This window comes from Egretta garzetta, unplaced genomic scaffold, assembly GCF_000687185.1.
Source record: "Egretta garzetta isolate BGI_Z169 unplaced genomic scaffold, ASM68718v1 scaffold360, whole genome shotgun sequence".
NCBI classification, from domain to species: Eukaryota; Metazoa; Chordata; class Aves; order Pelecaniformes; family Ardeidae; genus Egretta; species Egretta garzetta.
This window is the reverse complement of record NW_009258261.1, coordinates 1,067,500-1,088,449: the sequence shown is the minus strand read 5'-3', so window position 1 is coordinate 1,088,449 and position 20,950 is coordinate 1,067,500. Positions and strand designations below refer to the sequence as shown.

General features: G+C 40.1%; 1 protein-coding gene across 5 annotated transcripts in view; it reads right to left on the bottom strand.

Moving 5' to 3' along the window:
• The window catches only part of VPS54 (VPS54 subunit of GARP complex), a 53,118-nt gene extending 32,168 nt beyond the window's left edge, over positions 1-20,950 (bottom strand). The window contains exons 1-9 of one of the 5 annotated variants that reach the window (XM_035897257.1): positions 20,927-20,950; positions 20,513-20,624; positions 19,080-19,218; positions 18,217-18,388; positions 9,552-9,713; positions 8,441-8,682; positions 6,926-7,004; positions 4,097-4,131; positions 2,643-2,774 (exon numbers count right to left, since the gene is read on the bottom strand). In XM_035897257.1, coding sequence (XP_035753150.1) covers positions 2,643-2,774; positions 4,097-4,131; positions 6,926-7,004; positions 8,441-8,682; positions 9,552-9,687 — 624 coding nt within the window. In that variant the 5' untranslated portion in view covers positions 9,688-9,713; positions 18,217-18,388; positions 19,080-19,218; positions 20,513-20,624; positions 20,927-20,950. Of the gene's footprint in view, positions 1-2,642; positions 2,775-4,096; positions 4,132-6,925; positions 7,005-7,888; positions 7,962-8,440; positions 8,683-9,551; positions 9,714-18,216; positions 18,389-19,079; positions 19,219-20,512; positions 20,625-20,926 lie in introns of those variants that run through there. The other 4 variants (XM_035897201.1, XM_035897327.1, XM_009641859.2 and 1 more) reach the window with 4 other exon arrangements.

Below are 20,950 nucleotides of genomic sequence, written 5' to 3'. Positions count from 1 at the left end.
TTATGACTTGGCAAGTTTATCACCACGCAAATCTACTTTCAGGTATCTGTCTTACTGTGTAATGAGGAAATTTTGCTAATAAAAATTAAAACCCTTTGTCAGATTAGCAAGCAAATAACTACACATTGTGGTTTAATAATTTGTTTTTAAATAAGCTCAAAATCACTTTGGGAAGGCTGACCTGATGCTTCTCCTGCTTGAAAATTACAAGGTAGAAAAGCTAATAATTTTCAAATACCCAAGCTTTTGTACCACATGGTTGCACACTGGCGCTGTTACAATACAGCCATTAACCAGGAGACAGCTCTGGATACTGGCTCGAAAGTAAGAATAGTATACACATGCAAATATGCTATGTACTTCAGGTCACTGAAGATGCTAAAGATGTAGCCTGACTATACTTGATGACATGGCTTTGGAATGGCTCTGTTCATTTAAAAGGCTGTAGCATCTTCTTTGTAGAAGAATCCTTAGGATATCTCTGGCTGCAATTGTTTATTACCAACCAGCTGGAGCTCCTATTAAACGTATTTCATGCGCGCTGGCACTGTGGGATTCCCAGAGATGGAGTATGCCTACATGTTTAGAACCTGAAATTCAAATTCTCTATGTCGAACAGTTACTAGACCACTGGGCTGGCCTGATTATTTGTGCTGTAAAAGCTCTGTGCTCTGGCTTATGCTTAATATGCAAACTCAAAGGACTGAGGCATTAGGATGCTCACCTGAATGCTAATACTCAGATGACCTCGTTTCTAAGAGTAGCTAAGCGCTCAAACCTCATGTGAATTTCAAAAGGTCCATCCAGAGATGGAAAGAAAATCAACTGGAGAATGTTTCCTTCTTATAGTTATTTTCATCCTGCATGTATTTAACACTGGGGATTTGTAGAATATGCAAACCCATATTTTTTTTAATACGTTTAATCAAAAACATCCTCCACCAAACAGATGTGACACACCCAGCCCACAGGAAAAGCTGAGACAGACTGTGACACAGGGATCAGAGAAAGGGCTATTATGCTCATTTGTGACTGTACCAACCCAATGCCCCAGGTTCCTTCACTATGCTAAGCAAAGTAGAACAAACATAACAAAATGGTAGTACCTGCCTCAGTGAGCTTACAGTTCCAATGTAGGGTAAGACATGGAAGGAGGTAAGGAGGAAAAAAAAATGTCAGGGGGAAATTGTTCAAGTAGATCAGCAGCAGTCTAAAAGCACTAATAGCTTAAGTACGTGTGCTTAAGGCAGATTTTTCCAAATCCTGTTGAAAAATAGTGCCTGGAGCTAAGGATAATTGTGGCAGCAGGGTGCCTATTTACACATGGTAAGTGTAAACCTTGTGCAGTTCAGAGCCTTTAAAAAGTAAAAGAAAAAATGTGGGCCCATTTCAGTAACATGAAGCAGTGCAATAATTTGTTCATCAGGCATGTGGCTTTGGAGGCAATAGAACTGTTTTATATTCTTTAGGTATTCGTATTACCTCTCCAAAGAAGTGCAGCTCATGGCTATTCAATGCCTTACATTCACTCCACTGCATCAGAGAGGGCTCTGGGTCTTCTTTATTCTAAGTCCATGCTGAGTGTCCATCCTGCTACTGCCAGGCTCACTTTGCGAGTTTGAAGCATATGCCAGACACTGCTTTCTCATCCTCAGAGAGCAACTGCCACAAGTAACTCCAAAGAAGTATTTCTCCAACTTTAGGTGTGGAGGACAACCCAATGAAGGGTCAAGTTAGCCTCCAGCAGAGCCTGTCTCTTCCTCCCGAGCTCGAGGGAGAGGAGGAAGTCTAACTCCTGGAAATTTGGAAATATGTTCCGGAAGTTATTTTTTCTTAAGGCATCTCACTACTTTTTTCCCCTCCCCTAGCTCCCAGAAGCTTTAGTAGGCTAAACAGGAGGGAAAATTAAAATTAGAAAACAGACTCCAAAATTATGTAGATTTTCTAAGCATTCCATGGGTATTTGTACAATACAAATGATTCATTATGGGATCTTCTACACTATGATTACATAACTAACAACAAAAAAAGACCAAGTAAAGACTTCTATCTCCAATATGAAAGAAATAGTTCTGCTTTCATGCTCTCCAATGCACTCAAGTCCTTTGTGAAATGCAAAAACAGATCAGTGCAGACGACGTGACAACAAAAGGTAAGAGGAAGCTCCTGACACACAAAACCTTAGGACTTAGTATTTCTTTTAGCACAGAAACCACAGTGCCTTGAATCTGGAGTTTTCCTGAGATGTGAGAAAGCAATAGTTTTAAACAGTGTACAACATCTAGCTTTCCCTTCTCATGGAACTACTCTTCCTCCCTAACAAACAGCTCCACATCTCTGAAGTTCTCAACATATACCTGCTTCACTAAGTTTTAGTGGTCATGAAGAGCCAATTATCATGCCATACAAAGATTCTTTTTTCCAGATTTGGTAGATACATTTATTAAGCAGGGGAAAAAAAAAGTTCTCTTTCAGTAAGATGCTTCCTGCATTGATTACTAAAAAACTGCATCCTGATGTAAAATGAGAAATAACAAAGCCCACCACCATGATGTCTCAACAAACAGTACAGAACAGCAGCAGTAGAGTTTCTCTGTAGTAACAGCTGTGATGGACAACAACATCTTGTATCACAGCTGTACCTTTTCTTGAAGTAACTTGGAAGAAGCTGCATCACGATTTCCTTTTCCACCAGCAGTACTAAAATGAGACCATGGTAAAACAGCATTAAATGTTAAGGAATCTTCCAAGACAAAATCTGGTTTCATAAAAATCTGAAAGAGAAAAACAAAAGAAATAAATGCACCTTTCCCACCCCTACATTTTCCTCTCCAGTTTAACATACCTCTTCTTTCAAGAAGCTAACAGGGACCTTTTTTGTTGATTTTTCAAACCCCAAATTTTCATTTATCCAGGCAAACAAATTCATTCCAGATCTTTTAGCTGATTTACTTTACCAACTTAAAAGCTTGTGAGATCTGACACAGTCTTATCTTCCTAAAAGCGGAATTCACAGCTCCAAAATTACATAGCTTATCAATCACCCAAGACTATCTAAACATCCTAAGAGTGAAAACGTAGGCAGCATTAAACTGCAGGTGGGTCCTCTGAAGGATCAAAGCAAACGTTCTTCAATAGCAGGGGCATCCTACTGCTGATGTACTCATTTCTGGGGCCATAGCTTCTACTATACTGAGGATCCAGCCAGCTGTCAGGATGGAGCAAGTGTTGCCTGGGGGGGAAACAGAGCCTCAAGCTGATCTCCTTTAGCACAGCACAGCAAGTGTGCTGGTCACAGAGTCAGTAACATGTAACTTTAATAGTTCTGAGATATACGTAGTTTATCTTAAATTCTCTCTGATAATGTTATTTTTGCTTGAAAAAACTGGTACAAACCTTGAGCTTCCAGGCAGACAGTAGTACCCTTCTCCTTGTATTTATGAAGTGTAATTTTAAAAGGTTCAACATAGACTATAGTATCACACCACACTCAAACATTCTTGTTTCGTGGACTTTAAACATTGCAATGACAGCTTTTCAAGTGACAGCCAACACAATTGGCACAGAGATGCTGACCCATATTAACACTCTGACTTCTTAATGTACCTAGAAAAAATTATTCAGACCAAAATGGAATCTGGAGCTGCATCTTCTGTCAACCTGTCACAAAACCCCACATCATATAGGCTGCAAGCATTTATGCAAGAGGGCTTTGTTCAAGGATTCAAGGAGTTAAACCTAATGCTAAGCGGTACATTATGAAATATCGCAGCTTCTATCAAACTCTTCAGTCTCCTTTTCCTCCTAGAACACAGAGTGGCTAATTTTGTCCAGCTCTGAGGTTTTAACTACCGAATACGAAGAATTAATGGCATTTCTATTCTACTTTAAATAAAAGAAAAATAAAGACCACAGGAAACAACAAAAAAGAAAAAGCAGATTGTTCGTAGTTGTAAATTCTGAGCACTGCAGATCTTGAGAATCAGCTCAAGTAATCAGCTTGGACAAAATTTCTACAAAGAAGAGAGTACATTCATGTATTCACAACTACATGTGAGAAATCCGTATAAAAGCTTAGAGTGCACAGGGACCGTACCTTAGGTACTTGTTCCAGATCTGTCCTGGATTTATCTAAAATTAAACAAAACACAAGTAGTCATTCATGAGCAAACTGGAAAACAATTACCTTGAACACTATGAAACACTGTGAGGAAGTTTTCATGACAACGGTGCCAGGTTCTTCACAGGGGCGGACAGGGAACAGCGGTTATAAATTAAAACAAAAGGTTCTCACTGAACACGAGGAAAAGCTTTTTCACCATGATGACAATCAAGCATTGGAGCAGGCTGCCCAGAGAGGCTAGACACTCTCCATCCTTGGAGGCTTTCAAGGCCTGTCTGGATAAAGCCCTAAACAGCTTGGCCTGACCTCACAGCTGAAATGGCTTTGAGATGACAGTTGCAGTAAAGACTTTCTGAAGTCCCTTCCAACCTGAAATATTCTGATTCTTTGAAACAATCTGTTGTCCTTTGTAGTTTAGGTCTCATGCTCAGGGTATTCAAAGGTGCTTGCACTCAGCTGCTTTGACAGCAAAAATGTTGGTCATACAAAGCAATCTACTTAGCACTTCACATTCCTTAACGCACTGTTCAATCAACTGGCAAGGGCCAGTAAAACGTGCCTCTAACATCACCCCAATTTTAATGCTCCAGACTGAATCTGCCCATATAATCACCTCAGCACAGTACTTGCAGGATGGCTGCACAAAGGCTGACAAGAAGAATGGATGAGGACTCAAGACAGAGTCCCGAGCACACTGAGCAAGTAGCAGAGAAGTAGCCCTTCCCTTGAAGTAAGCTGACCTGACAATTGCAGCGGGTACAACAGTTGAGGTGGGAAAAGAGGTGCATCATTGTACTGCAGCAGAACTTGAAGAAAAGGCAAATTTACATTTTTGAGCTTCAGACAAAATTCCCTTTTCCTCCCCTACTCATTAATTTAGTGTGCATCATGAAGAGGGGGCACATTGGAAGCCAAAAAAGGTGAGGAACGTAAAAGCAATAAGCCCATACCTCAGCTGGACGGTCTGCCCATCCCTGACAAACATGATGACTTCTACATCAGCATTATCTCCCACTTTTTCTCACCTCTTTGGTTCTTACTTTGTCTGTTTTATTTGTATTGAAATAAAAAAGGCAATCTAGGAATCATCTTGCTGTCCTCAGTTTTTGGACAGACCAACTCTTAACGGAAGTGAAAGGCCAAGTCTTGTGGGCTGGAGTTAGAGGAAGACAGGCAACGCTAATGAAAGAAACTAGAAAATACAGAATTTTAGGTTACAAAATGATGCTTCTACAGGAACTGTCCACCTACTCAAGAAGTTCCCAGTTACTTCGGTGACACAGTAATTTTCTCTTTTTAAAAACAAAAGCCTCTTTCAAAATGGATTAAGCGAAGCCTGAAGAAGGAACTTTTATTTTGCACTATGTGTCACAGACAGACTTATTCAAGAACAGCTATTCCAAAATAACACCAAGTACAGAGAAACCCTACAGAAGGGCTTCTTTTTGCATGGAAAAGGAAGAAGAAAGCCCATTGGAAGAACTTGATCAAAAGGAGTAAACTACTAAATGCTTCTTGCTGCACTACCTGTAGACATTGATATAGACAAGCCTGATCAGTGATTGGCAAATCAACCCTTTCATGCTAACATTTTTGAGAAAATAAGTTAAAATAAATATTAAGAGTTTGCTCAGGGTTTCTTTTCCTTTTGCTAGTCTTTTTCATTTTTCATCTTGCCCTCCTTTGTCCAGTTTCATATCAGCTTAATTACTTTCATAAAATCTGAAAATTAAGCCTTAGTACAGCTGCAGACACCAAAAAAAGTTTACCAGATAGTCTTTGCTAACAGTAATCAGAGCAATACTAACCAGAGAACTGGCCAGAGTGCAACTTCATGAAGATCAACACAGGAAAAGGCAAAGTCCTGCACCTGGAGAGGAATAACCCCAAGCACCAGTACACACTAGCGGTCTAGTGGCTGGAAGGCATCTCTGCAGAGAGGGATCTGGGGTCCTGGCAGACAACAAACTGACCACGAGCCAGCAGTACACTCTTGTGGGAAAGCATCCTGGGTTGCATTAGGTAGAGAACTCTCAGCAGGCTGAGGGAAGGTGATCCTTGCTCTCCACTCAGCACTGATGAGACATTTGGATTGGTGTGCCCAGTACAAGACAGACCTCATTGGAGTGAGTCCAGTGAAGGACCACAAAGATGATTAAGAGACCAGGGCATTTTTCACAGGAGGAGAAGCTGGGAGAGTTGAGACTGTTTAGCCTGGAAAAGTTATGGGGGGATCTTATCAATGTTCTTAAATACCTGATGAGAGGGTGTAAAGAAGATAGAGCAGGCTCTTCTCAGTGGTGCCCAGTGACAGGACCAGAGGCAATGGGCAGAAACTGATACACAAAAAATTCCATCTGAACATAAGGGAACACTTTTACTTGAGATGTCACTTCCCACCTTAGCCATTCCATGATCCTCATGGCAGAGTGACAGGAATGGCCCAGTGCTGCCATTCTTCACTGCAAAGTCAACAGCTGCTAGAAATTTGATGCAACAGTTTCAAGGGATCTTAGGTAAAAGGAAGTTAAAGAAAATACTGCCAGGGACATAATGACCTGCCATGAATGCAAATGTGCCAAGGAAAAGTTTAAGAGCAGGTATCACAAGCATTTTGACCTATAAAATATCAACAGTGGTGATGAACACTTCTAGTCAACCATGCCTGGGTTTTCAGTTGTTGCTCACCAGCAGCTATTTTTGCATATGAAGCCCCCAAGCAAGTAAAGGAGATGATCAGTATGTTACAGCAGTCATTAAAGAAATTACTTTTTAATGACTAAAGGAAGGCTTTGACTGTACCGTGGGTGTGTAATAGAGTCCTGTCGAAGGTATCTTTAGGAGTACAAGTATTCTTGCATCTTTCATGAACCTTCTCTCTCTGTAAAAGAGAAAATATATTAAAGAATTACTTTGAGGCTTTAAAAATATTATTTTTATTTTGAAACAGAACATTCAGAACATCTTCAGTGAAACATACTACATTGTGCCAAATAATTCTGACAAGTCCACAATAATATTTTTTTCCTCTTAAAAGCTCAGATGATGTTTGTCCAGGTGAAAGGTAACACAGGTTGAAATTTTTGGTCTATACATGTTGTTTTTTCAGTATCTTTACATTTAAAGAGAAAATGAACACAAGAGTTAACGAAGAGGTGCAATAACCTCTCAACATAACAAGATATAACCATAAAGCAATTGTAATTACATGTCCAAACATTTATTTGCTGTCTAATCCAGAAATCACACTAACACACAGTAAATGCTTTTTCATTGCTAAATTGAATCAGATCAAAATAGAAATTGCTTCCACATCTTACTAATAAAAGCACCTTGCTGAAACCATGTATCTTGTTTTGTCATGCTGAGCTTCAAATTTTACACAGAGCTGTAAACACCAGAAACCATACTGGTGAGAAACTACACTGCTAAAAACACTGATTTTAGCCAGATCTCTGCTAGACACTACATCACGGGTCAGTTCCCTCTTCCTAAAACCTTCTTTCATTTCACAGTCACTGCATTACATGCTAATGGATGAGCTCTTAAACATTTTAAATGTTAAACGTGTGAACTAATGTCAATAGTTCGGTTACAGACAATTCCAATCCACATACTTGAACTATGATTTACATAAGTAACACTTCCTGCAGCTAATTCTGTAACAGCAAAAAATAAGAAAGTTACAAACCAAGGAAGCAGAAAACAGTGGGAGACTTCTACATGTTCTTTCAGTTAAAAAAAGAAAGAATACTACATACTTACTGACACCTGTATTTTAAGAGTTTGTAGAAGTCTCCTACTGGTCCTGGTGTCCTTAGATGTAGCTTAAATTTCCCTGTTACAAAAGAAATCATCAATAGGCCTATTTATAGTTTAAGAACTTCACATATAAATGTTTACATTAGAAACTCTTGAAAAATATCTCCAAGCCCTGCAGCATATTTGGTGCAAAGGTCTGAAAATGCTGTGTTGCACTACACAGCCCAATCGTTAAACAATCCTTACAGAAAAAGAATTAATAATCAGAAAGAATAAACAGGAACTGTAAGCTCTGGTACAGAGCACACTATTCAGAACAAAAATGGAAAAAAAAAAATGAAATTGCCTACAGAAAATTTAGACAGCATTTTCCACACTACTAATATTGAGATTATAAAACAAGAAATGTCTAATGAAGAGTCAACAAGCACTGAAGAGCAAACTAATTATCAGATAACTGTATGATGACTACTAACAGGGACAATCTCTAATTAGAAGGATCTCAAATCTCTTTCTGGCCCCTAGTACTACATGCATCTAATTCTGGGTTCTTACCGGAGTGATTTCCTTTTGGTATAATGCAAAATGTTCCTTGGTGATCTGTGGGAGGTAGAATGAAGGCGTGACTTCAGTGTCCACAAAGTCCACTCCCCACGTTTTTGTAAAGAAATCAGATTCCCTTTTTGCTAACCTAGGATCATTTAGTGCTGCTGGGAGATTGACTTTGGAATGATAAATAGTCCATCTGTGCTGGTCCACAACTAGAGATGGGCTGTCACATAAATGACTGGGATCGCCTGCAGCACAAAAGACAAGACAGTTTAAGGTGAGAAACTGAATGTTGTATTTTTGCTAAAATATGGTTCTTAAGCAAACCATGTTTCCACAATTACATAGCAGATCAGAATCATCTATGCAAAAGATGCATGATATTCTCCTTCTGCAACACTTGCATTTGCATCTTGCATTTCTTCTATCAGGTTAACCAACACAAGTTTTGAACACAGTGGTGTATTCACACTCATTAAACGTAGTTAGCTCATCATTAGCTTCTACTGAAGAGAAAAAATTCCAACCACAAACATACTGTTAATGACCTGACTCAATCAGAATGACAGTTGAAATTCATTAACCTTATATTTCATAATTCTTAAGATCCCACCCCACCTATTCCTTTTTATAAACTAAGCTTTAGTATACCACAGCAGCTGTAACTGTGACCAAAACCTGGTTTTATGACAGCACTAGAGACTTATGACAGTACTAGAGACAGGTGCTGGTCTCTTGCTTCCCACTGCAAAAGGGCTGGAGTGTTTCACAGAAGTAATGCAGCTAGACTCCAAGCATGCTGGACAGGTCTGTTACAGGCTCTGACAGAATCTACCATACCCTCTTCTTGCACGTAGTATGGATCACAGCTATAATGTGGAATCACACAAGTAAGATCTCATTTATAATGTGGATATCTAAAAACAAGCTGCAAATAGGTAGGCTCTCCCATTGCTCCAAAGGGACACTGAGTGGTATAAAGCAGAATTACAGCATACTTTGAAATAAGACTGTGGCTTAGTACACAACACCCACTATATGAGAAAATTTGACTGAACAATTGTAAATGGATTAGCAAGTTTAACTGCATTTTCACTCTCCTTGACACCAGTATTACCTGTAGGTTCCTTGGGACACACATCAGGCAGTGACTGCACAGGTCGAAAACATTTTGTGGCATCCATATCCTTTTTAAAGAAAGTATCACTGCTGTTTGACTGAGGCACTGGTGAAGAACTGTGGCTCGATGCCATTGCATAAAATCACCACTTGGTAAAAGCTAAATAAGAAACAATAAATATCAAGGCTTTAATAAACTTCTGTTTACTGATTGTATCAAAACAATGACACTCCATCAGGTATATAGTATTTTTTTAAGTGCAACACTTAAACTGACACATTTCAACAGCAACAGGGGGACGTTTATCTTAAACACAAAAATAAAAGGCAGAACGTAACTTCATAGTCTGTTTCCTCCCACACCTCTAGGTTTGGAGGATAGCTTGTTCTTGCACACAGCACCAATAAAATCATATGTCAAAAAAAAAAAACCCCACACCCAGAAAACGTCTTTCAGGCACTTCTGCCTTTCTATTGCCATAACCATTGCAGTCACAGTACACACATTCACAGGGGAACTTCCTCACAGACTCTTCTCAGTGGTGCCCAGCGCCAGGACAAGGGGCAATGGGCACAAACTGAAGCATAAGAGGTTTCAGTTGAATATGAGGAAGAACTTCTTTACTTTGAGGGTGACAGAGCACTGGAACAGGCTGCCCAGGGGGGTTGTGGAGTCTCCTTCTCTGGAGATATTCAAAACCCACCTGGATGATGTCCTGTGCAACCTGCTCTAGGTGAACCTGCTTTAGCAGAGGGGTTGGACTAGATGATCTCCTGAGGTCCCTTCCAACCCTTGCCATTCTGTGATTCTGGGATATCAGGAAGCTCAGGTAGACAAATGTATAGCCTTCCACCTCCTCTTCCCTCCTACCTACCTACTACCCTCGGTGACTGCAGGGAGCATATCACCTTTTGCATCTACAAAGGCATGCCACACTCAGTGAAGTTTAACCACAGCACATTACATGCTGCAGTGAAAAAGGTAACGGGTATAGGTGGAATATTCTGTGCCCTCACTCTGTTGCACTGCCTTATTGTTACAACCCCAGCAACAGGAGATGCACCGTTTTCTCCAAAGGAGGAGGTCTGCAACCTGTGTTCATGATTCAGCCAAGCCCAGCAACAGCTACCCACAAATACGATATATCATTAATTATTTATAGCAATTGAAATCATTATCATATTTCAGACAAATCAATCTGAAGAATACAAGCACACCATGTATATCAGAAAAGCCCGAGCACATACTATGTATAGAACATAGACATCTTTTATCACTTGAATCAGGAAAAGTGGCAATTCAACTTTTCATGGCTGTCTAGTAAAGTAAACCATAGTTCATTTCAACATAAAAAAGCATTTACTGAGAGAAAAGAATTAAAACACAGATCAAAAAGCTCTGGAGTAAGGTAAGTTCCACTGATTTTAAGTTGAATTTTAAGTTCCCAATTTGAAAATAATCAGCCTTAAAAATTTTACACCAGGGCTGAACAACATGATGTGTTATTTCCACCCATAAACAGAGCTGCGTTTTTATCAAAGTATTGGTTGAGTCAGGAGTAAACCGCAGAACTGTTAGAGGTTTGAGAGTTCATTAAAACATCCCCATAATGTACAGCTCAAAGAGTGCCCGTTCAAAGGGGCCGATCTGAATCCTCGCCTTTAAGGAGAAATAAACACATCTAGCAAGATCTTAGTGTTTAACTACCAACCCTTAAGAGACACCTAAATTACTTACTACCCTGTGAAGGAGCACAAAAAGATAAAAGGCCTATTTTATCTTCAATCGCTGAGGCAGGCACCAAGGGATGACTGTACGTCACTGTGTCAACTTCTAACAGCATTACATATACTACAGCAAATCTCATTTAGAAAAGAAAAAAAAAAGTTCTACTTTCTAAATGAGGTTGGAAGTGCCCTACAAAACAACTCTAAAGATGAGTTAAGATATGTACAGCTATAATAGAGCACCCCAATGAACAGGCCCATAATGAAACAAACACGTGTTCTGGCCAGAAGTCTGTCCATTGGGTACCATTCCTGACATTCACTTGCCTCTCTCCTTTTCTGACAACACAGCAAGACAAGGAGCATAACATGCTTCCACTGTCATTTTTAGAAGTGACTTTTAAGAGGGGTGAAAATAGACCACCAGAACCCTTTCTAAAAATGCTGCAGAAGGACTGAAAAACTGTCTCCCATTTTTTCTTGGGAGAGGATTCCCTTCTTTCTTATAGTAGAAAAACTTACTAATTGAGATAGAGAATGAGAGCACTAATGAAGAACTGGAAGTAGTCAGAAAGGGGAAAAACCTTCCCAGACATCTGACAGACCTTGCTTAAATATCATAAAGCATCAGACTCACTCCCCAAAATGGCTCAAAGAAAACTTTTTTCTACTACTTCTGTTACATGCTCATATTCTTATATTCTTCCCTTGATGTTTCCAAAGCAAGTTCTCTCTTTATGAAGCTCTTCCCTAATGTTTTGAGGTGGTTTTGTGAAAAATCTAGTTTATGATAATGACAGAACTCTGTTGTTTTTGCATTTGTAAAAACCGTATCCAGTGCTAAGTTATAATGGTCAAGTCTCCTAACGGCATTGTCATGGTTTAACCCCAGCCAGCAACTAAGCCCCATGCAGCCACTTAATTACTCCCCCCCCACCAGTGGGATGGGGGAGAGAATCGGAAGTTTGGAAGAGGAAAAATGAGAAAATTCACGGGTTGAGATAACGACAGTTTAATAGGTAAAGCAAAACCCACACATGCAAGCAAAGTGAAACAAGGAATTCATCCACCACTTCCCATCGGCAGGCAGGTGTGTTCAGCCATCTTCAGGACAGCAGGGCTCCATCATGCGTAACGGTTACTTGGGAAGACAAAAGCCATCACTCCAAAGATTCCCCCCCCCCTTTTTTCTTCCTCCCCCAGCTTTATATGCTGAGAATGACATCATATGGTATGGGATACCCCTTTGGTCAGTTGGGGTCAGCTGTCCTGGCTGTGCCCCCTCTCAACTTCTTGTGCTTCCCCAGCCTCCTCGCTGGTGGGGTGAGGAGCAGAAAAGGCCCTGACTCTGTGCAAGCCCTGCTCAGCAGTAACTAAAATATCCCTGTGTTATCAACACTGTTGTCAGCACAAATCCAAAACATAGCCCCACACTCACTACTATGAAGATGATTAACTCTACCCCAGCCAAAACCAGCACAGGCATACAGTAAATTTATCTGCACTTGGAACTGCTTCAAAGTTCTGTACTTGCAGTTTTTCTCCTGAAAAAGCCTCTGTAATATGGCACACAGTCTGCTCTAGCCAGATGTACGAGCAACTAAGACAATTTGTAGAAAGCACTAAAGTCTTGTACTCCTGCTAGCAAGTCTTTCATTAAGCCCTTTTCCTTTCCTCATCATGAGGTATTGCCTAAAAGTAAATTCCAAGATGTGAATTGCCTCAACTACATAAATCTCACGGGAGAAAATGCTAACTGCATTATGCTAGTGTAAGATTTAAAATAAATTTAGAAGACAATTTAACACTGAAGACTGGTTCAATACCTCACCTTTTCAAAAACAAACTATACCTACTCTTGCACAGGTATTTTTATTACTTATCACCATAAAATATTCACATTGCCATTGTACACAGACAAATCTTAAAATTGAATGAAAACAGTACAATAAAATATCAATGCAAGCAGTAATCTTCATACTGGTGAGCAGATTTCAATAAGATATAAGCAATTCACAGGCAGAGGCTGCCTTAAGCAGCATGCAATATGATGCTGTACTAAATTATTCATAGTTAACGGCTATTCTAGTAGCCTAATAAGTCAGGACCTTATAGATAATTAACCTCAATGAACAGCCACATTTGCACAGGAATAAACCCACCCGCACTGCCCAAAACCAGGCATTCCTCAAACTGTAGTCCTTAATTTGCCAAGTAAGTATAGCTTCAGAGAGAGAAGAAAACTGGACAGAATCACCTGAATTAAACTAAAATTACAAAGGAATATGTGACATCTATATGAAGACCAAAATCCTGCCCTACACCTGAGCACTTCTGTGTATGCTAACCTTGCAGACAACACAGTCTCATTTGTTCACCAACAGAACAGCCATTCCTTGTGTTCCACTATTAAACATTTTATAGGGAAATGAATCAATAACCAGCCTTCTGAATCAGCATTTTTAAATATGCAACAACATATAAATTTGCTGATTTAATCAAACTACAAAAAAAAAAAAGCTCAATGTTAACATAAAACAAAACTGTTGTAGACTATTTTAACTCATTCAACTTAAAAGTAAGTGAAATGCAGGTAAATGTAGTTATCCACACAAGCTGTGCTGAATGAATTATGAAATGGTGAGTCCCCTGAGCCTCCTACTTAGAAGAGCAAATGTGCAGCAATAAGAATATGCAACCGTGTAACTTAATGACATCAATATTTAAATTATATACAATTAAAAGTGCGTTAGATTAACTCTGTTCTCTCCAGTAATCATCATAATTTACTCACATTTTGTCTAGCAATGTGGATTAAACTAACACAATAAAAAAGTTTTAGCGGTTAGATACAAAAGTAATAATGGAAATACAGGATGACAGCTGTATTTGCAACATGCCTTCAGCATATTAAGTTTTTTGTACATACTGTATTAATTTCCTTAGTTTAAAAAACGACATTAAATTATACTGTCACTGTAATAACTGAATATCACTGAAGTTAAACATTAATTTTTTTTAAAAAAATCAGCCATCACAACAATGAAAATAGCTTTGATGATTTGAATTGATGCTACTGTTACAGTCTGAACACATGAAATTAGTATTTCATATTCAACAATCTTACAGCTTCCTCTAAAAAAAGTTCTTCAATAACATGCTTAGCAACTATGATATGACACAGTTGTACAACATACAGCATGGGAATAAAATTACTGTGATGACAAATATAATAACCACATGCTTGGATACGGTACAGTCAGCAAAGTAGATCTGTGCAGCTAGTAAGGTATTAGTCACATTAATTTTAAGAAGTTATTCCTGTGATGACTACTCTCTGACTCTTTGAGTTTCACACCTGAGGTTTCAGCAGTTAGAAGAGCAGCACAACAAACAACAAAGCCTATTACTCAGAAGCACAGGACGGTTTTAACTCCTGAGTGTGTGCTTGTTTTTTTTTTTTAAGTATTAACACTTGCACGAAGTTCTTCAGAAACTGCCTTTCCATATTCTGAGCATTATGTGCACACTTTATTTTTCAGATGGTAAGTCTTCGCTACCGAGTATCTTTGTATAAACACGATATTAAAGAAGGTGCAAAGCTAAACCTTGCCTATTCATGGATATTAACTTCATATCTCCTCATTTTGCGGCAGTTTTCCATTAGCATTATCAACCAGTTTTCTGTTTCCTACTTAAAGTAACAGCTTTACATGTGTTAATCATTTTTATTGGGAATTTTCAGGTGCACACACTTTGGTTTGTAACGCTGTAATTTGCATTAACAATACAAATTAGAATTTATGAAGCCAGCACAATCCCTTGCAAGGTGCCTGAAGTTAAGTCTCAATTTAGACACTAAAGAAACTCATGTTTCTTTTCTCTGTGCTCTCCCTCCCAAATGAAAATAAATCTACAACCTACTAGTAATACCTTCAACTGAAATTGGTAGTTTTGATAAGTTAGCTGGTACTACAAGAGGCACCCAAGAAGACGGAGCTTACTAGCTCCAGCCCTTCATACAATTAATAGAATCTGCTCTCCAACCTCGATTTTGGCTTCAAAAATAGTGACATCTGAGAAGAGACACTAGCACCCAGGGGAAAGAGCCCAGAGCTTCCACCTGACCACACAACACTGAGCAAGTTCTCCTTTAAGTATTCCACACTGTCCACAATGAGCCACACTCAGACACTGCTAGGTACTTTTCAAGATGTACACTCTGCATCCCAAAGACAAGGCGAGGAGAAGTTTCTCCATGAATACGAATGGCACACTAAAGTACCTGATGCTTTTCATGGCTTTGGCAGCAGCAGAGTGAAATCAAAACATTTAAAAGTACTGTTCTTGTTACTCAAGACTCTTCGGAATAGAAAAACATCAGAAGCCCCCCGTAAGTGGTGCAAAATATTTCACCATTTCTAGAAGAAGTGGTGAATACCGGAGATACTTACTAAGGAAAAGGATACCTGAAACATAACTAAAAGAGAAAAATGAACAAAGGATTCCTTCCAGGACTTCACACAGCCAACAACGTACCTGTTATTGGTCTAATATATTTACTCAGTCCTCAGAAGTTCAGGTTTCCCACTCTATTATTGTACAGCTCTTTGCTAAATCAGCAGGATTTAACCGGGTAACAAGGAAGCCATGGTATGAGCGAAGTACACACCCCCTTTATAAGACAACATGAACCAGCCTGGACTAACACAAGCTGTCCATTTCTTTCAACCAGATAATTCCAGAGGCTGAAATTTCCATGCTTACCCCCCTGTGCCCCAAGAGACATATACCTCTTTCAGCAGGGGAGCCAAGAAGGGTCAGCAGAAATGTTTAAGCAGTTTCAGAGAATGAGGCTAAGGCTATGTAGGCTGTTCTGTTAACTCAAGCTCTTTCTGAACCCCTATTTTCATCCTGGGGTTTTAAGAGTAGGAAGCAGGTGACTGTCAGAGGCATGATGAGGCTAGAGCTGGAGGACAGCTTTGACTTGTCCCCATGGCAAGCCATTTATATTTTGTCCACACTGCAACACCAAACCTCCTTACACAGCTTGGAGACACGTCTGTGTCAGCCTGGCCTTTCTGAAAGCCTAATAAATAGACGTGTATTTGTATTCATGAACACACATGTATTTCAGTGCATTCTACACATCTTTCAATAGTATCCCAAATCTCATGTTCCCACACTAAGGGTACACCTTCTCTGCAAAGTTAGCATGAGTGACAACCATCCAGATCAGCCTTGCTGGAATGAAAGCAACCTGACAAGGAAGCTATACATGAGTTATCTGCGTTTGTCATCAGCCCTGCTTAGCCACATGTGCTGTTACGATCCAGCATATTCTGTAATTCCTTGGGCGGTGCTGAGCTGAGCCAGACTGTGCTACTTTCTCAGCAAACTGCATAATGGGGACTGTGGAAAAGCAAGAGCACTTGAATAGCTTAAAAGAGTAATGCCACCACCCTCCCCTTATTTTGTCTTTTATAATGCCATCTCAAAATGCTCTTCTCACATGGGGAAACAGGCAAGGAAAAAAGTAATCTGACTACAAAAAAAACCAGGACAGCTGCATCCCCACTGCAAAGCACTGTGGGTCAACTACAAGGCCAGGGTAAAACAGCATCTGACTTTCATATTATTCTATTTTGTACTGGGTTTTTTTTGCCCTCCCCAGCTGAAGTCACCTGCACAGTAGAACAAGCAAATTAATCTTACCCAATTTCTTCTCTTCAAAATTATTTCTTCCCTAGGGCTCTCAGCAGTATTCCAACAGTTTCACCCACCTTTTTTGATGCATCCAGTTTTTAATCAGGAATAGACTACAAAAGGCCTCACCAAATGTGTTAGAAAACCTCAAAAAAAAAAAAAAAAAAAATTTAAAAAAAAAGCTTTAGTTGAGCTTCACTTTTTTAAATACAAGAATAAGATCCTCTGAAAAAAGTTAGCCCCAAAAGCCCCATCACTGAACACCACATTGTTATTTGAATGCAGATACACACAAGTTATTTAGAATAATAAAACAAGGGTAAACATTTTGTCAGAAACTAGAAAGCAATTTATGTCCCTATACACAAACCATCTTAAAAGTAGTATTTCACTTTTATTCAAGTACTGAACAATTAAATGAAACACCTGTGATATACCCAATGTACCAAATGCACTTCCTCTCATCCAGAAACCTAACTTCCCAACGATGAACACCAATTTGAAATCGGAAGGCAGCTTCTGTGCTGGAGGAACAGACCTTCTTACAGCTATTTAGATCATTATGCATCAAGTTCTTCCATGCCAGGGGTGGTAGAATCATTCAGAAACAATTAACAAAGCAGTAAAAATATATGTCAGAAAAGAAAAGGCCTTGTGGTTAGTTGCCCACACTATCACACAAGATGAGAGCGAAATCTCTTTGTACTCTCTTTTTTTCAGGTACTAGCATTACAGTGTCCATAATCCCCTTGGAAAATGGTGAAATATGAGCATCTCCTATAGCTCTACAGAGGTACATGCAGCTGAACAAAGATCAAGGAGCCCCGGCAGGCATTCCAGCTAGAAGTCTGTCAAAGGCAGAGACTGCAGAGCAGTGACATTTTGAGGAAAGGCAGAAGAACTGCACCAGCCAGCGCAAAAAACGTAACACTAAGGACCTGACTTTACAAAAGGAGTTTGACAGAAGCTGACGGCAATTTGCACCAACACTAAGTTTCCCTGTGCAGGCTCTCCACTTGCTATCTTCAGTGGGGTTAGGCTCAATTTGTTTATCTAAAACTAATTTTCTAAAAATGTGATTCTTCATGAGAATCATGTCTTACCAAAGTCTTACCAAAGCCCTGAACAGCTGTAAGTAGCTATGAAAAAGCCAAATAAAAGTATTTAGTAGTTTTGACATTATGCCAAAAGCTGAGACCAGGGATTATCCAAAAGCAGGCACAGCATACCTCACAGCAAGTTTTATCAAGTGGTCTTGACATAGGATGCCAGTCCGCTAGTGGGAGGCAGTAAGTCGCTCTGTAGGGCAAGTACTCAGCAAACAAGACCATCCAAACTTCATCTTGGTGAGCACCAGAGAGTGCCACCCACATTTGTTGGCAGTTCCTGTGGTGTTAATACCTGCCCAACAGAAGATCAAATGAAACGGATCACCTCTGTTCACATCACTTCCTTTTCATCCCTCAAATAGCTTCCATTTACAAGAAGAATAAATATTTCTGTAAACGTAAAAAACAGTATGGTTGTGCTACATTTAGAATGCCAAAAAATAAAAGGAAGGCCTTACACTGCTGCTTTATAGTAAGTGTGTAAAAACTGATGGGAACCCTCTGCCATATTGCAGAGCACCAGACATGCCACTCCAACTCTAATAACCTATCTTAAACACACACACCCCCACATCCAAAGTGACTCCTTTTTTGTTTTAAGAACCAGATTAGTAGTTGAAATATCCTAGCTTTTCTCTATCTAAAGATGAGTATTTTAGAATATCTGATCTGTAAATGGATCTGCCATTTCTGAATACAAGGGAAATACATTAAGGATTCTTTACCTTTTCAAAGGAATACTCAGATGTCTTTTTTAAAACCTAGGTGAGGTGCAAAAAGTTAAAAATATGGGGAAAACAAATCTTAGATGTGCTGGTAAATACTTTTTTGGGCTTAATCATATGAAGCCCCAGAAATATATACATAGAACATCCATTCATGATCACTGTTTATCTCCTTATGCTGTATTCAAAAAACAAAATGAGGAATAAACAAAATAAAGTTTAAAAAAAAATAAGAAAGAAAAAAAAAAAATCAGACACCAAAAGAAAACTGAGCCTCCCAACTGGAAGGATGACAAGACGTTTGCAGTCCTTCACTCTTCTTCTTGAGAAACTTGCAGCTCCTTATTTCCACAGAAGTCTGAAGAAGGGAAGCAGAAGTGGCTTCTACACAGAGTTGCTGCCCCGAAAGAAGAAACGATACCTACATAATTCCATTTCCCAACTTCTTCCCACTCAAACGGTCAAAGAGCAAGTCTGCAGTCTGCTTTCTCCACTCTCTGTAGCTCCTAACACTTCTGACAAACAATATTCCTATTCAACCTTGGAAACGTACATCCCCTTCTCCTCCCATGAAGTTTGTGCCGTCAACAGGAAGCCAAAACCCCTCTACACATGCACCAGACTCCTACTACAGAGGAAGACAGTACTGAAGGTAGAGGGACACCCAGGACAGATCCTATTACTGGCAAATGGGATGGGAGAGGTAGAACTGGTTCTAAGTGTGCCTTCAGACCTCACTAGTGAGGCTGCCCATATGATGCACAGCAGCTTTTGCTTAGACAGCTGTAGATCTCCTGTCAATTAGTTCATTTTAGGCATTGTTTTCCTACTCAACAGAAGCACCATCCTGTGCCCAGTGGATTTCAAGGGAACTATAGCTTTTGTCTATACTAGAGTTTGGAAAAGAGTCACACTGGCTCTCAGGCTAAAGTAGCAATTACTGCAGCAACTACAACAATTAACATACTGCAGTCAGGTTTTTTAGTAAGAGAATTTTTTCACAGGGCTGCAAAGCAGCTGTGGTTGCACAGGGCCACAGCTGCACAGAAGTCCATAGAACTTCTTTTTGCTCAGGACTCCATCAGATAGGGTACAGGTAAGATGGTAAAGTCAATACACCATCTGTGCTTTAGAACTCTCAAAAGCATAAAGGCAAACCTAAAATCAAGTAAATATTGTTATGTACTTGAAAACAGGTACTTTACATATCTGGGATCACTCGACAGTCTGTAACAGAAATCCTATGTACTTAGAAAATATAAGAAAAACGGAGAAGGTAAGGAGACTTAATAAAATACTATGGCCAAAACTGGACGGTCAAAGAGAGAGAAACGTTTTGTTGAAAAGTGCAAGAGATCAGTATTTCACACACACACATGGGTTATTTCTCCCGACAGGACATCCTGTGTTTGAAAAATTACAGCAAAAGGTAAGAAACACGCACAATTTTAGGATCTTTTATAAACCCAAGGACCCATCGCAATCCTAAATGGCTTTTGGAACCAACAAACCCTTTAGCTCTCCACATCCCAGTCCATCCTGGTTGCCATTAGCATGGGTGTCGTGTGCCAGCACTACAGAGAAAAACCCCAAATACTAGCTCCAAACATTACTTCCCTGCGCCAGCGCCGCCTGCTTGTAAAAGCCATGCCTGATGAGCACGGCATTGCCACGCAAGGAGCCAGCCGTACCTTAGTGAGAACACGCCGGGAGTATCTCAGGGAGGCCGTCGTCATATCTCTCCCCGTCGCATCATACAGAAAACTGCCCGGTCTCGGAGCTTGGGGACGGCACGTCGGTGACCTGCAGGAGAGAGCCCACATGAGAGAGGGCCGCGACAAAGCCTGGCGTAACGCTGACACTTCCACACACGCTCAACGCCCCCCTGCCAGGCACAGGCACCGATTTCAGACACCGCCCGTTTCCCACTGGGGGTTACCATGGAAATACAAAACGTAAATTTGCAGAAAAAGGCAGGAAGCGGGCGGCACCCCCGCGCCTCGAAGTTCGCGCCCCTTCCCTCACGCCCTCCTCTCCTCCACAGGCCCAGGCCGCCCCCCAGCCCCCGCCCCGCGGAGGGCCCGGGCCGCAAAGACAAAGGGCACCTGGCAAATTTCAATTTCCCGGCC